Raw genomic sequence first — 21,587 nt, 5'->3', positions numbered from 1 at the left:
AATTTCTATTGTCCAATTTTGTGACACTTGTCTGATCTTATCATAAATCCACTTCATCCTGCGTTATTAGAGGCGACAGCAGTTTATTATCATTGATCTCGAGCAATATCGATATCGATAAATAAACGGATGGTATAATGTTTCTTTTAATTCTATAAGATTGCTACTACACGTGCCTTCCATTCTAATATTATGTACGTATGCGTATTGAATCGTCTAACATTATGAAACCATGTAATCGTGGAAACAAGAATTGGACGATACTCACCGACCAGTCAGTCATGTATCGCTGCACCAATAAAAACAACATTTTTATGTGAAACAATTTGTGTCGCTTACGTAATCGTAATAATCGGTTGCAAATCGATTCGAGCGTTATCGACATTCCTTTTTATTACAATTTTGTTTGGTGCGGTATATAACCAAGGCCCTGGCACAATAGTTTTCCTGCTCGTTCAGAAAATTCATGTGAAACCCCGTTTGCCAAACTTTTGCGGTTCCTTGTTGCTCAAACGGCAAACATTTGTTCTGTTTTTGATTCTTCGCAACGGAGAGTTGCGAAATTATCAGAGCCTTGTTGTGAGACTTGAGCAATCGGTGTAATTTGTCGACAAAATTCATTATCATTGGGATAATATAACTATAGGATGCTTCTACATACTATGTTTGCTTTGTATTACTCTTGTTGCGATTGTGTTTGTGTTGCCTAAGGATTATAATTCGTTATTTATCAAGTCGCTGTAAGCGAGTGGCTTAGTAGATTACTGATAGTTTTGTTGAATACAGGCTTTTAGTCGATGTATTTCAGCTTGACTGTCGCGCCGTTTCTGAAGCTGCTCTGACCAAGTGAAAAGTTTAAACAGAATTAGAAGCAGAGAGTACTATCAACGACCGCCGTCGGAATTTAAACGGATAAGGCGAACGGAGATGATTTCGTAATAGAAACTTGGTAGATAGCACAAAATATGATGTATCAACACATGCATGCAACACAAATGGTCGAAATTCATCAATGATCCTATATCATTTCTATATAGTACGATAATCATCGATTAGGTTCGCCCGTTGGTCTCAGTATTACTATTTTCGTTAAATATGTAATGGATAATGATTTCTATGCAGATGCCGATGCCAATGCCAATGCAGATGCTCATTCAACTATATACTACCTTAAAATATGAAAAATGAATACATGTTTCGTCGCGTTATCATTTCCCCTCCAGGTATGGTTCTGCCTCCTCCGCGTCAACTTTTACCAGTACTGCGTTGCTTAGCGTCTTATCCACGTTTCCTTTCCCTTTTTGCGTCCAACGAAGAGCACGTGTACAAGTATAAAACGAATTCGCGCAGAGAACGTCGATTCAGTTAGTCGCAACATGTGATCGAGGTGTATACAGGCACGGATCAAAAATACAATATTATATAGTATATTATCGTTGAACACTGTGTGAACGACAAAATCGAGACCGCTGCGTCATTGAATCCTTCTTTCAGCTCCTTTCTCAGGAAAAAGGGCTGTTCGCGTACGTATTCCCTCTAACTTAGGATATCGTTTACTCTGGTTCATCAGTTCTATGCATGTATGTACATACCTATCTCTTGTTTTATTTCAAGGTTTGTCAGTTTCTCAACAATTTCAATAGATTCCACAAAATGTTATCTGCTTGGAGACCGTGTTGTAAGTATAATCTCATTTTAGTATTACATGTTCCTGTTTTAAATGAAAATCTTGCGATGCGATGTTACGCGATATGACACGATACGATACGATGCAATGCAATGAGATGGTATACGACTTCATCTCGCGTTTTCCTTGATTTTTCATATCTCTTATTTTTCTCGAACTTCGAATCACCGACTAAATCGTGATGGTTTTTTTTTTATGAATATTCAGACGACCACGATGCAAATGGAACAATGTCGTGATTTTCGTTAGATATTGTTACGGCTTTTGAATTTTCTGAGAAATTAACATTCTTATTGCGTATAGATTGAAGCCGTTTCTCGACGATTGTTTGCATTGTAAATAATGTTGGAACTCGAAACATGCAACGACACGTACGTACCACTATACCGGCTCTGTTCTCCAAGTTCACAGTTTTCATAGCTTTATCGATAATATAACGGGTACATCGGTGCACGTCGATTTCACAATTTTGGAACTCGTCGAATTTCAAAAGATCAGTCCAATTTCAAGCTAGCCGTTTTCTGTTTCGGTCTCTGTTACTTTGTTAAAGGATTTCTGTGATATTCAATTTTGAAACGAATGCGGGAGACTATGTTTCGTTTACCACCGGGGCGACGTGGTAAGCGAATGAAGCATGTATACGTAGACAACGAGTGATTCAGTTGATTTAAAATTTTTATCGCCTCGCTTTTCATACCGGGAGATTAATGATTTATTGCCAGAGAGAAAACTAATTGACGAGCACGCGAGCCGGGATTAGGAAGATCAACATTGTTCCGATTATCTGTAGACAAGCATAAGTCGAACATGGTTTTTTTTTCATCATCTTAGCACCGAATCAACGACCAGATACCGATACGATCAGTGATTAAATCGAACAGAAGTATTTTCGTGAAGTAATTTTTGACATCTCGCATTTGGATTTCCCGTATATCGTCGATAGATAAGATAAAACTGCTGCGGCTGTATGTAGCACCGACATGTGTTTCAGATGTCAGTTCCAAAAAATATACGCGTTCGCCAAGATGCCGGGAATGATACGGATACGATATACTCGGATCTTCCCAGAAATAAAGAGAGCTATATTCTCATGTATTATTATTTCTCTCTACCTATAATTGACTTTTTGGATAAACTTAATTTCTCGGAGTAAGCTGCGCCTGCTTCACGATCGATAACTCTATTGATACTCGTTCTGTTTGAACACCACGTAACGTACCCCTACCAAACATTTCTTACAGGTGTTCAATTCTATTATACAACGAAGCGACTCAAAATACGGATCTTCTGGATAATTGAAACGATTTTTTACGCTATATCCTAATTAGATGTTGCTCAACAACAAAATTGTTGTCGCTCTCGTGTGCGTTGATGGACAAAGAATGGAAAATGTGGGCACATTTTCCTCTTTATTGCTTCAAGGATATAGTCGAACGTATTTTCAACATTCTAGTGTATTGATTGAATAAATTGTTTTATCCTCCTAATCGCTAGTACATAAAGACAGTGAAACTCGCCGAATTCCATTTCGATCTTAATATAGATATATTTGTGCTTCATATTTTTTGCATAATAATATTAATTAAACAAAAGAAAGCGAGTCCGGCAAGAAAGTACGCCCGACCGAAAACGATCGCGCGTACGACAACAATTTTGCCGTCGTGCGACATCTAATTAGGACGTAGCGTTCATCTTATGTCGCATATCGCGTATCGTATCGTATCTATCTGTCATTACCGTTTACTCCGATTCCGCTGATTCGACCTTAGGTACTTTAAGTACTTTAAAGTATTGAAACTCTCGTCAGGTCTCGTGTACCGGTTGGTATTGGTAACACGTTGTTTCCAACGTTCGCTCGTACAGATTTCTATTCGAATCACCCAAATAATCCTTTAATCGATCATTACGAAATCGGTTTTCGTTCACCTCCTGTTTCTACCACATGACACAGCTGTCCGTATTTACAGTCGTGTCACGAATTGTTGTTTCGAGGTCTTATTGTAGAACCTACACGACACGCTCACGACCTTTTTTCCAGTTCAAGGTTCATTGCCGAAATTTTCTTCTGTTTCTGTTCGCTACGACTAATTCTTCTAATCGAATCGAGCCGAGTCGATTGGCGTCGCGTCGAGTCAGAGTCGAGTCGAATCTAATCGAATTGGATCGGATCGGATCGAATCGAATCGAATCGAATTGGATCGTCGCGATCGCGGTAAGGGATAAATAGTAGCCCGTCAGTGTTTTTTCGAGCGGACGCGGGCCGAAATAGCCAAATTGAAATCACGTTGCACCCAAGTCACACTGTTACGTGCAAGGAATCTGACCTTTACCTAGATAGGTTTGTACGGTTCGTTAGACAGCTGCCAATAGGGAAAGGCTCTACTACTAATCGTCATTCCTTCCGCGCCGTTGACCTCGAGCTTTCTTCTTTGCGGACGCGGACGCGGACACGGACGCGGTCGTGAACACGGTCGTGAACACGGTCGCAGTGCCCTAGTCTGTACATATTCTATATACCTCTATCCACCTGTCCGAATAATCCATTTATCCGTCGCGGTCCTATCTATTTATCGATAGAATCTGAATGTGTTCAATGAAATTAATGGAACGCGCGCAATGCGCGTATTATACACAGGCGGGAAGATTTCGCAGCGATGGATATTTGCGATAATGGGATTTTTGGCATTGTTCAATGCTTACGCGATGAGAGTTTGCCTCTCGATCACAATTACCGAGATGGTGCAACCAGTAAATACAACGCATAATACCACTGCCGATAGTTGCCCGATCATGGAGGAAGATCAAGTGCATGCCAACCAAACGAAACCATCCAATGTGAAACGTTACGACTGGGACGCAATCACTCAGGTAAAGGAAAATTCCGAACGTGTCGGTAACCGCATTTCAATCGTAAGATATGTGTATACGACAGCTATGGCGATACTATTGAGTATCTAACAAGAATCACCATTGTGACACGGTGATGGGTTGACGTTGGCGATGACGTTGACATTGACGTTGTAGTTTGTCTTTTACACATAGCACACAGCTACGCAGCCTGTGCAATTTAATACAGGATCTTGTATTTTTGTTCCCGTTCTCGTTGCATCTGGCCAGGGAGCTATATTGTCGTCGTTCTATTGGGGCTACATAGTAACGCATTTGCCGGGTGGTCTCTTGTCCGAGAAATTTGGTGGAAAATATTCCCTTGGTCTGGGTATTCTGGCAACCGCTCTCTTCACACTCTTGTCACCGGTTGTCGTCGACTACTGGGAAGCAACGGGATTGATTGTTCTTCGCGTACTGATGGGTCTCTGCGAGGGTACTACATTTCCGGCGTTAAACGCTATGTTGGCGCAATGGGCGCCGCCGGAGGAGAGATCGAAAATGGGCACATTGGTGTTCGCCGGTGCTCAGCTGGGTACGGTATTCGCAAATTCCTTGTCCGGAATTATTCTACATTACTCGGCGATGGGCTGGCCGGCGGTCTTTTACGTCTTCGGAAGCGTCGGAGTGCTCTGGTTTTGCATATGGCTGGTAATTTGTTACAACAATCCGGACGCGCATCCGTTTATTTCTGAGAAAGAGAAAATGTTTCTGAGCGAAAGAATGCGTGCTCACACGAACACAAAGTCTTCGTCGGTACCGTGGACGCATATTCTTCGATCGGTGCCGGTTTGGGCACTGATAATGGCACAAATCGGCCACGACTGGGGTTTCTTCACATTGATCAACGACCTTCCGAAATACATGAGCAACGTGCTCAAGTACTCGATCAAGAGCAACGGATTACTCTCCTCCCTACCTTACCTAACGATGTGGTTTTGTAGTATCATTACATCCTGGCTGGCTGACTGGATGATCACGACCGGCGTGATGTCGCGTACCAATGTGCGTAAACTGGGGACAACCATCGCTTCCCTTGGTCCCGGCATATTTATTATCGTCGCCTCTTATGCCGGCTGCGACAAAACGCTGGTCGTTGTAATGTTCACCATCGGGGCCACGCTAATGGGTACGTAAAACAATCTTTCTTTGAAAAATAACTCCGGGCTCCATACTCCCCTTTCTCTGTCGGTCGAGTAATCCCGATTCATTGGACGAATGACGATTCGTTCGGTTATTCACAACTGTCGACGACTCTGTTTCAGGTACCTTCTATCCAGGAATGAAAGTTAACGCGCTCGATCTCAGTCCAAATTATTCTGGCACTTTGATGGCTATTGTGAACGGCCTAGGCGCTCTTTCGGGTATCATCACTCCATACATTGTCGGATTATTAACTGAAAACAATGGTCTCTACGAATGGAGACTAGTCTTTTGGATTGTCCTTGGTGTTTTCATTATTACCAATTTGATTTTTGTGATGTTCGCGAGTGGCGAGGTCCAATACTGGAACGATCCTGAATTCGTTCGAAGGGAAAGGGAAGGGAAACAGGCAAAGGTTCAAAATGAAACGGGTCAACAATATCAGAAAACTTAATCCCTTAACGAGTTGCACACGAATGTCCACATCCGCGTATGTACATATATTGCATCTGGCCTCTCATCGCGCACCATTACCGTTGCGTTCAAGCGGTATAAACTTTCATGTCAGCGATGCATTCAGTTTTTATTATATATAGATGCCGCCGTAACCGCGCAACCAAAATTAATCTACGAACGAATAATCTTTCTTTCGGACAGGACAACAATCACAGTCCGTATATTTCGATGTACAACTTGTACATGTACAATATCGTTTGCCACTATTCTTTCTTTTTCCATCTAGTCCCAAAACCTCTATTACAATCTAAAAACATTATAAACGATCGTAAAGAGACATGCAACGATCGCGATTAAAAGGACAGCATGTTTCGGGAAACTTGTACCTACTTGCATGTCGATAAGTCTACAATGTTTCAAACGTTTCAAGGAACGCGTCGATTCGACGAAAGTTTACACGAATGAGTCCTTCAAAATTATCATTTCGTGTATGTTCACTGTACCTGAAGATATTTCAGCGCGCCATATTATTTCTATACACGTAAGTAAAGGCGCGTGCCACCGTTGAGTCATCTTTGGCCGGTAAATTATTATTATCATATCGTTATCAACTTACTAATTTACTGCGCTTGTATATTTATAGTAAAATACGATATTTAACAAGTGTTCGTAATAATTGTATTGTATTATTTACAAGTATGTAGCTTGATCTTACTACATTACATTTAGTACTTTTTACAAACTGATTCAATATTCAGTATTCTGGTGAAGATGTGAGTGAGTGAGTGAGTGAGTGAGTGTTGGATCGAGTGCGAAACCGAGTAACTGCGGGGACATCAGACTGATTTGATCGCGCGCGCGCGCGCGCGTGTGTGTGTTGTGTATCACTATGACCCAATTAAATGTCGCACACAACAAAAATCATCCATCCGACCAATAAACGCGACAAGAAAAACATATCTACTGGTCCCGTCAAAATTGATGATGCACGACGACCATAGATTATCCCTTATCTCTCTTTCGTCATGTTCATCGATCGGTCCGATTTGTCGCTAATCGCTATACGACATGCAATTAGGACACAGTTTATGTACGCTACAGGCGTTGTACGGAATCATTCTGATCGACAAGAAATGAGAACATCTCAACTCGACGATGGTACGGTCCACGCAAGCGGTACTTCGATTTTCTTTTTCTCATGTTTCCTACGATGTCCACGATATCTCGTTTTATTCGGACTCCAATTGATGTTATCGTCTCTAACTCTCCAAGAAGTAGTTGTCATGGCGTAATTACTAGAGTACGCGTCGGTCGCGTCTCTCGCAATTGATTCTGTGCTGTAAATGTGATTCACGAACTTGTAATCAACGTAGTAGTAGCCTCGAAAAGTTGGTTCATCGCGGAACGTTTGCATGGCGCACCACACATGCGACAATAAACAGGGAAATCTGGAAAGCCAGTAATCGGTGAATTTATCCGGAATGTCGCCAAGGTTCTCTTGAGCGGCTGGACTTAATTCTCTGTAGTGGTGTTTCTAAAAGAAAATATTGTGCGAATCAAAAACTGCTCCACTACTACTTCACGATAAATTTTCAATTTACACTTATACACCGTTTATATACTATTTACTATCCAAAACGAGTCATCGGTTGTACCTTGTTTCTCAATGCTCGCAAAAGATCACGAACGCTCTCTCCGCGATAGCTTCTATATCTTCGAAGATCGGTTGCAACTTCCACGTCGATAAATAATCTCCAATCACCCTGCACTACTCGATGGTTGCCGGTTTCTAACGCAATTAAAGCTGGACTATCGCTTTGTTCCTTTTCTACTCGATCGCTGACATCCTAATGACATCGTTTTCGAGAAAGCAAACATCGTAAAGAGAAAACATGGGGAATGTTTATAACACCGTATATACTACGGTGCACCAATACGGTAAATGAAAAAGGGACCAAAAGGAGAAAATATACCTGAAAGAATGCTAATATTCGTGAGGGTTCCCAAAATATAGGGTGCTCGTGGACAGCTATAACTGGCGGTCGTTCCGCTGGATCATTGGCAATCATAGCCTTTATCAGCACCAATGCAAGTTGCCTATCACTTTCGGAAATTTCTTCACAAAGAGCCGTCAAGTCGCTTTCACCGCCTACGATACGATAGGTAAAATCCATCAAATTCATTAGAGAACAATTGCTTAGAAATAGACATCTGGTAAGTCGAATTATAGCAATGTCTTACAAAGAATGTTGGCTTGCCGTCGTAGCGGATCTCCAAACGGGTGTTTACCGTCAGAGAGCACATAGTAGAAAACACAGCCAAGAGAGAAAATGTCTACGGCACAGGTCGTTCTGTTCCCATTCAACATTTCTGGCGCTATCCAACCGTCTGTACCCGTTATACCGGATCTACGCGAAAAGGATACACGACCCAGCTGGAGTTTCTTACACAATCCAAAATCGGATATCATCGCTCGAACTTCTCCGCGTGGTCCCGGTGCAGATAATAACACGTTGTGAGGCTTGATGTCCCTATGCACTGCGAACACATCGATACTTACCAATTAGTCCCGTTATGTGGAATAAAGAAAAATATAGCAACGAAAAATCTCACCGATATCAAGACAATGTAAATGAGCTAATCCGGATGTGGCTTGGTGTAGAATGCTTTTCGCAGATATTTTTTCTCGAACATATTTTCCCGCTACGTAATCTTGCAACGTTGCCTCGGCCAACTCCAATGCAATATAGCGAAACATTCGATCTTGCTCGGTACAAAAATACCGTACAACGTTCGCGTGCGCGTCTGATTCTCTGAGCAGTGCTACTTCGCGGTCCGCGAATGTAAAACAATCTGGCAACAAACGTTTCACCGCTACAGAACGACCATCGAACTCTCCTCTAAAATCAAAAGACATCCACGCGCCGATGAGAAACATATTGTAACCAGTGGATCCTAGATCAAGTTCTAGAGATTGAGGTAAACGTTAGATGATTGAATACTACCTGTATACAAAAGTTCCTTCGCATCCTTTTCCCAACACTTGGCTGGTATCGAAGGTGATCTTGCCAACTTTAACCACTCCTTCGCCCATGTCTTCTGGTACTGTGAGCGTGTTCGACCGTACTCCGTGATAGTAATCGTTACTCGTGCGACTGCTTTCTCGCGAACCCTATCGTTTAAAATGGGCCACAATTTTCAATTTGAAGTATCCACAAAAGTGGAAGTGGAACAACAACAGAAGCGGATAACGCGATTACGATACTTGTAATACAATGCAATAGGAAACCGAGTACCTGCGAGAATTGTTGAAACTCTTTAAATTGTGCATTTAAATACCAAAACATCACCAAAATGCACCCCACCAATGCTATTAATGCCAATTTTAGTCCTTTGTTTTCTTGCTGATAAAACCAGCCTCTGATGGTAGCGTATGCCTGCCGTACAATCTCCTGCCAACTCATATCCCTTAAATCGTTCGATCTGTCGGATTCACTGTCATTGGTTTGCAAATCCAGCGACAATAACGATTCCTTCGTCGAATTCGAGTAACGAAAAGGGGACGGTAACATTTCGATCACAGGATCGGATCGACCGGTAATCTGTAGCGGTTCTTGGTTCTGCAGTCTATATTCCGCTGGTATCTCATAATGCCCTGTACCACGATCAAATCGACCAAATTCATTTGTTTTACAAAAAGTGAATTTATATACCGTAAAGCGTAACAGTTGTCATTACCTAACGCGATCACCGTCCGATATCCTGTCTGTGCAACACTCTCGGCAACATTATCGTCGACGTACGAGTCAGCGTGACTGTTGCTGGATATAGGAACCGCATTATCATTTTTGCCCGACTGTGAAACCAACAATGGACCCTCTAACAGTAATTGTTCGATGTTACTCGATATAGTAGCCGTTGCAGAATCGACAAGCGATGGTAGAGCGTATAAACCGTGTCTATGTTGGCCAATGTACAGGGTTGGACTAGAAACAGAAACAATCCGAAAATACCAGGAAGAAGAAAATCGAGACACAAAGTAACATTGCATCCATACAAGACAATGTTGTCAACGCTGTCAAACACGAACAACACTTACAACAACTTAATGTCGCTCGGTTTACTCGCAAAACGCTCCAATAGATGATCCATGGTTCCATCTGCAACACTGGTAAATGGAACCGCGAGTAATCCATCTTTTCTCACTATATACACAGCTATTACTGGACTCTGTACATCCAACTCCCAAAGAACAATTCCTAATCTTTTATCCACGGTAACGATGCGACCAGTTGAACTTGTCGTAAAATGAACCAAATCTGCGAGAGAACGGTAATAGGTAATGGTCACATTAATGGTAATAGTAACGCTAATGAATTTAACCGACCATAATTTTCTATTCCTTCAGGTTCCATTTTAGCGGCAGAATAATCGTAGAACGTAACATTCCATTTTCTATTTTTTCTTTTGACATCTATCATGATGATGTTGTACTCTGTACGTCCCACAAAAACACCATCCTGCATCTCCACAGGACAAGTGTTTTTAACTTTGTCAAATCCTAATAGTTGCTCCTTTTGTCCCGTTCGTGGATCCACACTGAACCACGTGTCTACCTTCCTACCTGTATACAATATTCCATCGCTGCTACGACAAGGACTGTTCGCCACAAGCTGAGGAATGGTGAACGGTAATTTCTTCAATGCTTCAGTTTCCGTACCAAAGATGTACAAGGAACCATCTTTGGGATCAGGTAAAAACATTGGTCTGTAAAATGAATAAAAAAATTAGAAGTATAAATACGACTAGCACAACCAAGAGTGGCTTACATACGTCGTGGAAGCTCGCGAGATATGGACCGGCATCTTCACAACTGGTTCTGAAACAGTAGAGTATTGGTTTCTGTTTTATCAATAAAATAATCGCACTTCATCATTATATCAAACCATCTACATTACCATTGCTCTGTCGCCACAGTATTTCACCAGAGCGTTGTTCTACGCCTACAAGAGAACCATCTAATGCTGAAAATATGAGGAGAGGTTCCTCTTGTTCTGACACCAGTTCTGTGTTTCTCTACGCACATAGAACAAACCCACAATTGTTATACTTGTAATATCATCGAACAAGTAAAAATAAAAATTTTTTCTTTATATAATATTCATAAGATTCTAAACTGTCGTACCTCTTGTTTAAAAGTATCCAAATTATCTGACTCATCAGATTGTACAGATGAATGAACAATAAAGAACAATAGCCCAATAATAAAAAGAAATTGTGCGCAAGGTATTAGTTGCATTGTTTATATAATAATTTGATACGTGGTTCAATGCATTCGTCGAGTAAACTCAATATTCTACTCTCTCTTTAAAGGATGTCTCATTTGTACAAAAGAGGATTTATATGTAATGTCTTTTGTGCAATATACGATATTTTCACTTTTCATTTTGTGGACCAGCATCCTTGACAATTCCTGAAAATCTTTGATAAAACGGTTGTTGAGAGATATTTGCTTCCTTATCTTTATTTCCATTTCCATGAAATTTGTGGAAACTATGACACACCAAGTAGCATTAAATACTTATTTTAGCAGAATCTTTTCCATTAGTCAATAACAGTAATTCCTTATTTCACTGTCATTGTCATAATTCGTCGCAATAACGACGAGAGATAATAAACGTCGGAAACAATACGTCACATGGCACACATTTCTACAATAACAATGCACCTTTTTCATACATGTATCGTGTTTCTAAGAGATTCAAAATTATTTTAAATGTCATTGATTTGTTTCATTCTGAATCCCAATTTTTATAGAAAATATGGAAATGCTTTCTAATTTATCAAAATGTTCACAGAATTATCGTGCTCGAACAATATCGCGCATGTATTTAAAGGACAACGAAACGTCACGGACACGTGGCTCATGCATGTTTGCGCGCAACAATACAATGTAGGTACACCACATATCCGTTTACAAGCAATCGAAACAATTTTAATGTTTATATATATACATATTACGAAGACAACTATTATATATTATACGTCATCTAATTTATTTTACTGTACTATGTTTATTCTTCACGATTTTCCGAATGACAGTACATACGTACCAATTCAACCGAAAGTGTTTCATTATCGATGAATCAGATTTATTAAACATTTCATCCATGAAAACATTATGCATTGTTCTGTAAGCAAATATTTCTAGTCTCTTTAATTTTGATTGGGTATCTATAGTAAAAAATAAATACAAAACGTAACAACTTATTGTTATCGAGCCATTACAGAAATGGAGACTCCATGAGCCACCATGCACTACGTACTTGTGCATGTGTATCTTTCGCTTTCTACGCCGAGTATGTGCGCGCGCGTACGTCATATATATACATACATTGCATCGTAACGCGGGATAATGTATATCGCATGTGTCGTACAGCACCGAATGAAAAAAGAGAAGTGACGACTTTTTGTGCGATGCTGTGTGCTTCTACGAGTCCCGTATTTCAAAAATTGGACTTCAGATGTCACCAACAGTTATTGGTATGTGGGGACTTGTCCCTAGCGGAGTTCAGTACGCAGTTCAGAAGGTTGCGTTTATTGTTTGGGGTTACCAATTGTGGCGCGTTTCTAAGAGGTCTAGTGAATTTGGTTTAAGCGAGGAGTGAGGAGAAGAGAGGGAGACAGCTGTTTCGTACGGGCCCACTAGTGGACTCGTCTATAAAAGGCTTTTCTAGCGGGCCCTATCTTAGACAGGGATAAGGGTAAGAATGGTTTCGTGGTATATATATAGAAACAAGGGCGGTCTAGGTAGCTTTCGGGAAAGGAATCCATCTGTTGGCGAATGGCGGAGATAGTCGCCACAGACACCATAATATTTGTCAACATCTAGAAGTTCCTGTAACAGGAGACTCGAAGCATACCATACTCGGTGCATACTAAATATTAAATTGTTTTCCACTCTATGTATTTACATATGATACATTTATCATACACGATCTATGTGTATTGCTTATTGTATAGCACACTTTTTAACACTAGTCAACACTTTTTAGTTCGTCTACATATTTCGTTTTAACTTAACAAATTAATTCCATATGTGTAAATGCAATTTATCCGAAGAAAACACATATGCACAATGACGTCCATACCATTGAATAATAAAACGCGCAGAATCTGCATACATAACATGTCGTTTGTGATGTAAATGTGTGGTCTGTTCCAGTCTGTTTTCTGTTTGTTGTCGCCGGCACAACACTTTCAGACGTGCATGAAAAGATGACGTGAAGATTAGATTTGGATCACGAGCGATTAGATTTGTCCGATCAGTGTCGATCAGAACGATGAGTAACAAATAAATCGCAGACATAACTTGATTTAAACAATTTGAAAAAAAACGAATGTGTAATCATATGATGTGTGCTATTAAAAATATGTTGATAGAGTATGTATTTAAAAAATATTCGCTTATCGATCGATCGCTAAACTAAATATATTCAAAATATGAATACCAAACAAAGCCCAAGAAAAGTAACATTGGCTATGATAAAAGGTAAGCAAGTGTGTCTTAGAATCATAAATGAGTTCGATAGTAGGAGATGTGTTTATTTAAGTAATTTAATTAGGATCGTTGGTTTGACGAATGATTTTCTAATGGCGTCTGCTATTCTTTCATAAGGTAAACTTATTACGACCTCGGTTCCTGTAATTCATTACCATGTCAGCGACGACGAACTCGAAGAGATATATCCAAGTACAGACGAAGAGAAGAGATTAACTCCCGAATTCGAAAGAATTTCTTCTAAACTAACCTCTTCTCCACAGAAATGCATCGAAAAAAAGCCTACGCAAGAATCGGATATGTCCGAGAACAATTTGGAATGTCGATCGATTAGTGCGGAGAATATAATACCAGAAGGTACGCCACCGTCTTTAGATCCATGGAAAATGTTGTCGGATATCAAGGGAAAAATCACAAAAACGTTTGAAGAAAAGCTGTCGGAGATAAAAAGTGATAAGAAGAAGCCTTCTCATTCCCAAGTAGAAAATTCTAGCTTTTGCGATTTGGATGATCAGGGAAATATCAGTCCTTCAGATGATAAAACTGTTGGTGACAAACAGATGAGCGAACCAACTACATCTATGATTGTTCGCAAAAGCAACTCTGTTAGATATGCAGGATTTTCTTCTGTAAAGACAGGTCTGAAGGACAAAAGCTTGCAAGACGAGTGCGTTGAAAGCGGCATAGAAGCATCCGAGTTTTCTCCGCAGATCGACGAAGATCCAGTTCCATGTATAAATAGTGATGCGACATTGAGAAAGTCATCGGACGGCGGTAATGTTAGTAGCATCAAAAAGAAAACACCCCACATTTGCTCTACTATATTTTTAACGCAAAAAAATCTCAAGGCGAACTTCTTACATTTGTTGAAACAACTAGCTTATCAGTTAACATACAGGTCGGTTGCTGCCCTTGTAGCAATTTGTTGCATTTATTATGCTACTCCATTACCAGAATACCTGATCGGACTTGTAACCGGAATTATCGCAACGATAATGTTTTACAACACAGTGGCAAGGTTTAAAATGATTTTGACAAATTTACCGGATCAAGATCTTGCGGATAGACAAATAGTACCTGTTTTAGAAATTCCTGCAGTGGAGGAGCATGCTGTGATCGAGAGATTTCAAGGCTGGTTAAACGAACTGCCGTATCACTACGAGCCCACTAACTATCACGTAGCTCGTACCAAATCCGTTTTCTTCAGGCTAGAAGGCACTATATTGCGCATCATGGAAACTAGAATGAAAATACCAAAGAAGGCCGTCTGGGATGAATCGCAACAAAAACTGAAATTTGTTAAGAAGAGAGTTTACAATTTGTCTGGAGCAAAAATAGAGCTCCTTCCTTGTGGACTTGCCAGAAAACGGAGATGGAGTAAAAAATATCCAATTTGCATAACTCTGAAGACGAAACGAGCACACGTTTGTAAGGTAGCTTTGAAGGAATCGAAGAATGACGCATGTTACTCGGCAATCAACGATTACGGGCAAACGATATCTGCATCGAAAATGAAAGAAGCAGAGTCCACGACAGGACGAACTCGAGAACAACGACCGGAAGACAACAACAAGAAAGAGAAAGAAATTGACGAAGATGAAACGTTGTTAGGGGAAGAAGAAGACACTGCCGAATTGGAGGATGATATTGAGAATTTTCATTCTGATTTCGACAGCGACGAATTTGGCAACGAATGCGCGGAATGCTGCAAGTGGCTCCAGCGACAAGAGGATCTCAAGAAAGGAGACGAAATTGACGAAGACGAAGCGTTGTTAGAGGAAGAAGAAGAAGAAGACATTGCCGAATTGGAAGATGATATTGAGAATTTTCATTCTGATTTCGAGAATGATGAATTTGGAAACGAATGCGTGGATTGCGGGAAATGGCTTCTAGAAAGCAGAAATGTAGAACAGCTGTACAAAAAGGACACAAAGAAGAATAGAAAAAATAGAATCAATGATAGATGGGACCGGGAAATGGAAAATGACGATATGGCGAAAGAGAACGCGTACAAGTGTTACAAATGTAATTACATCGGGAAGAGGCGAAGAAAACGACGAATGATTTCAGAGGAAACCAAGTGTTCAAGAAAATCGAATCTAGAAACGGAGGGAAGAAACAACGACAAAGAAGGCACGGAATCATGTCAGAAACTAGAATCGGATGACGGGCAGGGGGAACGCTCTGACGACAACAATGACAACAACTCTGATAGCGATATCGGTGACAACAATAAGAGTGAAGATGACGAGAATGAAACGCTAGACGACAACAAAAAAACGTGGGAAATAGAAATGGCTAATGAAAAGTTGGAAGATAGGGAGGAGAAGGGAGAAAGGATGGAGGGGTCAAGGGATAGGGCGGAACAGGAGAAAGACGAATGGGAAACTATAGGCGGAGGAGAAACGTCACAGTCTATGCGATCAAAGAAAGATTCTCGAAAAAGGCGTCGGGATAGTTGTAGACTACGGAACCAAATGAAAATATTTATTTTTGCTAGGGCTGATCGCGAGAAGGAGGATTGGTATAGGCGGTTGGTCTCTGCATCTATGCGACGCATTAAAAGGAACGATGGGTCGTCGTGTTTCACAACCGATCCATCATCAACGACGAATACAGTGTCGTCGGCACAGCGAACAGTAATTACAGAATCAAAATTATCTGCCTCAACCAGTCATTCGTTCGAATGTGTACCTGAACTCAGCTACAATGCATACATGGCAAAACATTTGGAAACCAACAGTTCAATCATAGAAAGTGAACATTTCCCTTATATCGACAATACGCTCTGGATCAATTGCTTAGTAGCTCGTATATTATTCGATTTACACAAGTGTCCAGAAACTGTAACTCTGATACAGGATAAAATACAACGGAAACTATCTAGTATAAAATTACCATATTTTATGAAGTGCCTTTTAGTTTCGGAAGTAGCAATAGGTCAAGGATCGCCTATCATTCGCAACGTAACGAAACCAGTTACGAACGAGAGAGGACTTTGGCTTGATTTTGACATAACATACAAAGGATCGTTGACCATGACCGTTGAGACGAAATTGAATTTAATGAAATTAAAGAGAACTGGAACGATTAGCGGCGGCAGTAGTGTCACGGCAGGTGGTAGCGGTAGTGATGGTAATGTTGCGGCTTGCTCTGGAAAAGATAATACAGCGATCAAGTCACCAATTTTCGATAGCGATGTGGAGGACACACCAGAAACATCCACAGAAGATGACGATAGCTCGCAGTTGTGCAGTCCAGCTGCTAAGGAAACAAGGTATGTTTTCATTTGTATGATATACAAGTTTATCTTGTCTTATTTTCTACATTGCAATTGCCTACCGGTTCCTCGCACTTTTGTTTTTTTTACAGTCCACCCGTACAATCGTCTGGAAGAAAGTTTCTCAGCATAGTGGATAGAATAGCTGCAAATAAATATTTTCAGCATGTAAGTATATTCCTGCATTTAGCATGGTTTATTCGATTTTTGCTATTTCTACTATGTTACGCAAGAAAATTGTATGTCATTTTCTCTCATAATCAGGCCACTGAACTGTCTTACGTACGAAGAGCTATGGAAGGCGTTTCAAACACCGAAATTCGCTTAATGGTCACAGTGTCGAGTATAGAAGGTTGTCTATCGTTGAACATTCCACCGGCGCCGTCCGATCGTTTGTGGTACGGTTTCAAGCCGGTTCCGAAAGTCACTCTTAATGTGAAACCTGCTGTTGGCGAGAGAGCGGTCAACATCGCTTATGTTACCAAGTGGATAGAGGACAAATTGCTCAGGGAATTTGAAAAAGTGGTAGTCTTGCCAAACATGGACGATCTTGTCTTGCCATTGTGTCCTAATTATCCTTATACAAGTGCACGGTAATTGTGGTCGAAGTACGAGTAGCAGCGTCATGTTTGTATCGTATCGTATTTTATCGTAACAATCGTAATAATGTCAAGGTATCGTATCGTAATAATGTCAAGCGTGACCTATGTCGTTACGTTGTTGCTCGCATGGGTCCGATTATATTTGCAAATGTGACCTAGTCGAATCGACTGCGACTGCTAAGTGAGAAAAACATAAATATCGTACTAAAACCTGGTCGCGCTGTTGTCGTTAAATATATCGAGTAACAAGTTCTGTTTTGGTTTTGCGATTTACAATGGAATCTTTCGATCCACAATCGTCAACGAAACGAAGAGAACTCCACATTTAAAATCGATTTCAAATGGAGATCGTTTAACAACAAGCAGTAGACTGTTTTTATCGCATAGTGTAATTTACACCGAAGAATTCTATGCATACGTGTACTTGAACCACCAACTCTTGTTTCTGTTAGCTGACTTGGTTGAAAGCTTAAGACAAAAGGGAACAAACAAACATTCTTCACTATTTTCATGCTGTATCGTTGTTTTACAAACAGAAGGCGATTAAACTTTTAATCGATATGGCTCTTTCTTTATGCGCGGTTCTATGAATCTGATTACTCCATTTCCAACGATATGTTTCACAAAACAGTATGTAGAAAGCGCAAAATTCATAGGATGTTAAATGACCGACCATTGCACGATAAAGAATCGAGAAACGAAGGCCGAATGGAGAACAGTAACGGATGATTATTGCGATCAAGTTAAGTATATAGAATTGATTTAAAATAATGTGGAGCAAATGTAACGAGTATATTTTGCACAACACAATTTTTACAAAACAATATCACAGTTCGGAGATCGGCATTCGTGTGGTATAGAAATTAATAATCTAGCGTAGTCGTAGTCATATAAAATCTAATGTAGTACAATCTAGTCGGTTCGAATCTAGTATTATTATACTAATTATACTAGGTATTAGTATAGTATTAAGAAAATACAATTTATTTACAGACACGTTTTGTTACATACTGAAAGCTAACTTCGAAGGACACACGGAGCGGTTTCCAGTTCACGCACCGTTATCGCCCACGTTTCCAGTCTAGGCGCACAAACCAAAATAAGGTCACCGAGTCTTCGCTTGGCCATTATCACAAACTCGCCCTGCCCATGTCGCGCATCACAGGCACTTGGCACTCTGACACGAACATTTCTTCGATCCTCGAACTGAACGACATTCTCATCGTTATTTCCCTGTCGACACAATAGGAAATATGAAAGGCAAGAAATTTAATTTGTTTTGTTTGTCTTGTAGGTGAGTAACTGGATTAATTAACAATACAAAATATGTGGATAGTACCCCATCCCTTGGATTATGGCAACGTTGGTAACAAAGGGGAAGAGGGGCAGAAGAAAAAGAAAGAAAGGAAAGAGAAAGCTTAGATGCTGCAAGCGAACAACGTACTTCGTTTTCTTCGACCCGATGCAAGGTTTTCGTTATAGTGAGGATAAGTTCAGCAGCTTCCAAATTAAGTTGATTCTGGACGGCACTCACGGTACCTCTAGCAACCAAATCACTCTGACAGTAGGCTTTTGCCAATTCCTCAGTAGAACATGGTCTACAATCCTCATCCTCCTCTTCGTAAGACGTGCTGTATTTTCCTTGAGGTTCGTCGATGACTCGACGTGGACGTCGTCGTTGTCGTACTTCCAAATCGTATTGTAACTTGACGTCACGATGTTCACCAGATATAGGCTGCTCTTCTGCCTCAATGTAGAGCGCCGCTGGTTGTTTGTTGGCAGCAGCGTAAAAACACCTGTGAGATGCCCTGTGCTTACCATCTCGCGGAGTATACAACGACCGAAGTTTCCCATGGGTCTCCAAATAGACTCTCACAGGACCAGAAACCTTGATGCACGTTCGAAATCCAGATAATCGAGGAACGTCGTCGAAGTTGCCAGTCAACATACTTTCATTCATATAAACTTTGTTTTTCTGGTCTCGTTTGCCAGACTCCATCGATTCAGAATCCGAATCCGAATCTAAATTGACTCTTGGTACGGATTCGGTTAAAACGGGTGGAGAGAGAACTACTCGTAAAGCTCCACGTGCATACCGCCAAACCACAGTCCCTCTTGAACATCGAAGGTATACCGGTCGAACACCTCGTCCTCCACCTCCGCTGTAATGCGACAACGTCAGTAAATCGAGATATCTTTATTTTGCTAATTTTAAAGCTTTCATTTTCATCATTTTCTTCCTCCCTGTTTTCGATTCTGATCACGCGTCAGCACGACTTTGTAAACTTATAGCGAGAGTTTGCAAACATTTACATATGCGTTTGTTTATGATCTACATGTGGACGGACATTGTATGCGCAAAAGCAAGAACCGTTGCTTATAAGGCGCGAACTCGAACCACTCTTTCTTTGGTAAAGAAAGAGATGATAAATCGAACGTTAGCCCGCGAGATACTTCTCGAGTGGGCACGGAGGATGTCTGAGAGAACCGGTTCTGGTCGTAAGTCGTGCGACTGGTTTCGCGTTCAATAAAAGTCGCAGAGTTTTCCTTGTATATTATCGAGATCGAAACGTATTGTGAACACATAGACTATGTATCGTCACGAATCGCGGGTAAATCGATGTCGCATTTAATTAGATTAATAGAAATTCTGCGAATTATGGTTTAGACTTTGTACCGCGTAGTTACGGTATTACGATACGAATTTGCGATATGGGGAGAGGTCTGTGACAGCAGCGATGAAGGATGAAAAATAATTAGGGGAAAAAACGTATTTCGACAAACTACGAAACACTACTACAGACAGCCAAATATTTCAAACATAATAACGAATAATACAAGAAATACAAACCTTCCAATCCAGTCGCATTGATCGGCGGCTTGTAGGGCAGCATGCTCATACGTTGGGGCCGATGACACGACGTTAACATATTGATGTAACAGTAATGATATCAAACCAGCAACGAACGTAAGCGGTTTCATTTTTCGTTGATCCCGTATCGCGTAGACTAATAATAACAATTACTAAACGAGTCGATTTGCATTTTACTTTAAAAACTTGTCCATAGCATATTAATTTTTAAGGATATTCTTTGTAGCGAATGTGCATACCTGCGCAATTTTTCTCACATCATTTTTTCTTGTAGAAACTAAAATATTCGATTTAGAACGAAACAAGGACGGGCAAGTGATTTCAGTACATCACTGTATAGAATCGTCACCGTGTTATCGTATACGATATGGTCTACCCGAACTCCAAACTTTACAATTACCATCGGTAGACAGGAATATCATTACGATGGTCGAACACATTGGCTTGCGTTCGAAATGAATCGTTTGTGGTCGAGCGTTGATCGTAAAATTGTCCTGGCGCGTCCTTACAGATTTCCTAACTGATTCTACTCACTTTTCTCGGTACATTGCGTGTTCGTAACCCGTGGTTGTACCGTCGCATACATTCAATGAACGAGCTTGACAATATCCAAAGAATAATGCCTATAGTCGTTGAAACGTGGAGGGCTTGTAAACACTCGCAAAAACTACTTTAGCTAACACGCGGATAGACGTATTTCTACGATCTCCAAATGTTTGCAGCGACCGCTTACAGAACTTGTGCACAACTATTTTCGGCTGTCGTTCCTCGTTGATCACCCTTCTCCCTACTCTCATCCTCCGGTACTCCAGTCTCTTTGGTGATGTTTGTGCTACAGCCGCTACAGACTGTAACTCGGCTTGTATGTTTTTGGTCGCGTCGCGTCGCGTCGCCTCGCCTCGCCTCGTCTCGCCATGCCTCGCCTCGCCTCGCCACGCCACGCCACGACTCGCCACGACTCGACTCGACTCGTCTCGCACCGTTTAGTTTCGTCCTTTGATTCTCCGTCTATACCTCTCTTTTTTTCCTTTTCCATTCCCTCCTCATCTTGCATTCTCTGTCACTCTGCACTCTGTCTGTGTCTTTCTTTACTTTTTCTT

At 40.8% G+C, this 21,587-nt stretch overlaps 4 protein-coding genes across 13 annotated transcripts; 2 read left to right on the top strand and 2 right to left on the bottom strand.

Moving 5' to 3' along the window:
* Positions 1–290: 290 nt before the first annotated feature.
* On the top strand, positions 291–6,825 carry LOC144469335 (sialin). 4 transcript variants are annotated; one of them, XM_078179498.1, is made up of 5 exons: positions 291–1,223; positions 1,317–1,678; positions 4,323–4,555; positions 4,805–5,702; positions 5,839–6,825. In XM_078179498.1, the coding sequence occupies exons 2-5, from the start codon at positions 1,579–1,581 to the stop codon at positions 6,168–6,170; spliced, it is 1,563 nt and encodes a 520-aa protein (XP_078035624.1). In that variant the 5' UTR covers positions 291–1,223; positions 1,317–1,578; the 3' UTR covers positions 6,171–6,825. The 4 variants fall into 4 exon arrangements, with proteins under 4 accessions (XP_078035624.1, XP_078035625.1, XP_078035627.1 ...); XM_078179499.1 differs by having other exon boundaries at positions 291–1,523; positions 1,615–1,678; XM_078179501.1 differs by adding an exon at positions 1,991–2,836 and having other exon boundaries at positions 291–1,678; positions 2,929–4,555.
* Positions 6,281–12,422, bottom strand: Ire1 (serine/threonine-protein kinase/endoribonuclease Ire1). 4 transcript variants are annotated; one of them, XM_078179492.1, is made up of 14 exons: positions 12,286–12,422; positions 11,358–11,883; positions 11,131–11,248; positions 11,006–11,051; positions 10,560–10,939; positions 10,272–10,491; positions 9,911–10,158; positions 9,469–9,827; positions 9,178–9,344; positions 8,786–9,072; positions 8,414–8,710; positions 8,146–8,321; positions 7,828–8,019; positions 6,281–7,706 (listed from the first exon to the last, which is right to left on the bottom strand). In XM_078179492.1, the coding sequence occupies exons 2-14, from the start codon at positions 11,469–11,471 to the stop codon at positions 7,317–7,319; spliced, it is 2,994 nt and encodes a 997-aa protein (XP_078035618.1). In that variant the 5' UTR covers positions 11,472–11,883; positions 12,286–12,422; the 3' UTR covers positions 6,281–7,316. The 4 variants fall into 4 exon arrangements, with proteins under 4 accessions (XP_078035618.1, XP_078035620.1, XP_078035619.1 ...); XM_078179494.1 differs by having other exon boundaries at positions 11,358–11,653; positions 12,286–12,419; XM_078179493.1 differs by lacking the exon at positions 12,286–12,422 and having other exon boundaries at positions 11,358–11,653; positions 11,737–12,243.
* A 333-nt stretch (positions 12,423–12,755) lies between these two features.
* On the top strand, positions 12,756–18,611 carry LOC144468315 (uncharacterized). Of its 4 annotated transcripts, none has more exons than XM_078177715.1 (5): positions 12,756–12,936; positions 13,398–13,724; positions 13,851–17,010; positions 17,106–17,181; positions 17,278–18,611. In XM_078177715.1, exons 2-5 carry the CDS (start codon positions 13,676–13,678, stop codon positions 17,608–17,610), a joined length of 3,618 nt encoding a protein of 1,205 aa, XP_078033841.1. In that variant the 5' UTR covers positions 12,756–12,936; positions 13,398–13,675; the 3' UTR covers positions 17,611–18,611. The 4 variants fall into 4 exon arrangements, with proteins under 4 accessions (XP_078033841.1, XP_078033840.1, XP_078033842.1 ...); XM_078177714.1 differs by having other exon boundaries at positions 12,756–13,103; XM_078177716.1 differs by having other exon boundaries at positions 12,756–13,724; positions 13,851–13,925; positions 13,997–17,010.
* Positions 18,577–21,319, bottom strand: Metrn (meteorin). Its single transcript, XM_078177717.1, has 4 exons — positions 20,727–21,319; positions 20,467–20,623; positions 19,060–19,777; positions 18,577–18,848 (listed from the first exon to the last, which is right to left on the bottom strand). Exons 2-4 carry the CDS (start codon positions 20,595–20,597, stop codon positions 18,633–18,635), a joined length of 1,065 nt encoding a protein of 354 aa, XP_078033843.1. The 5' UTR covers positions 20,598–20,623; positions 20,727–21,319; the 3' UTR covers positions 18,577–18,632.
* Positions 21,320–21,587: the final 268 nt, after the last annotated feature.

The sequence above is a fragment of the Augochlora pura genome, chromosome 4 (assembly GCF_028453695.1).
Source record: "Augochlora pura isolate Apur16 chromosome 4, APUR_v2.2.1, whole genome shotgun sequence".
In the NCBI taxonomy this organism is placed as follows: Eukaryota; Metazoa; Arthropoda; class Insecta; order Hymenoptera; family Halictidae; genus Augochlora; species Augochlora pura.
This window is presented reverse-complemented; position numbering and strand designations above follow the sequence as displayed.

Bases quoted from the DNA above. Each gene is read 5' to 3' on its own strand.
- LOC144469335 (XM_078179498.1), top strand. From the start codon at position 1,579: ATGTATGTACATACCTATCTCTTGTTTTATTTCAAGGTTTGTCAGTTT. The intron at 1,679-4,322 runs GTAAGTATAATC...TATTATACACAG, and splicing joins ATCTGCTTGGAGACCGTGTT to GCGGGAAGATTTCGCAGCGA. The intron at 5,703-5,838 runs GTACGTAAAACA...ACTCTGTTTCAG, and splicing joins CATCGGGGCCACGCTAATGG to GTACCTTCTATCCAGGAATG.
- Ire1 (XM_078179492.1), bottom strand. From the start codon at position 11,471: ATGCAACTAATACCTTGCGCACAATTTCTTTTTATTATTGGGCTATTG. The intron at 9,345-9,468 runs GTACTCGGTTTC...TTTAAACGATAG, and splicing joins AGTTTCAACAATTCTCGCAG to GGTTCGCGAGAAAGCAGTCG. The intron at 9,073-9,177 runs GTAGTATTCAAT...TTTTGATTTTAG, and splicing joins GAAGGAACTTTTGTATACAG to AGGAGAGTTCGATGGTCGTT.
- Metrn (XM_078177717.1), bottom strand. From the start codon at position 20,597: ATGAAACCGCTTACGTTCGTTGCTGGTTTGATATCATTACTGTTACAT. The intron at 19,778-20,466 runs GTTTGTATTTCT...GTCGCATTACAG, and splicing joins CAATGCGACTGGATTGGAAG to CGGAGGTGGAGGACGAGGTG. The intron at 18,849-19,059 runs GTACGTTGTTCG...TTGTGTCGACAG, and splicing joins ATCGGGTCGAAGAAAACGAA to GGAAATAACGATGAGAATGT.
- LOC144468315 (XM_078177715.1), top strand. From the start codon at position 13,676: ATGAATACCAAACAAAGCCCAAGAAAAGTAACATTGGCTATGATAAAA. The intron at 13,725-13,850 runs GTAAGCAAGTGT...TTCTTTCATAAG, and splicing joins AACATTGGCTATGATAAAAG to GTAAACTTATTACGACCTCG. The intron at 17,011-17,105 runs GTATGTTTTCAT...TTTTTTTTACAG, and splicing joins CCAGCTGCTAAGGAAACAAG to TCCACCCGTACAATCGTCTG.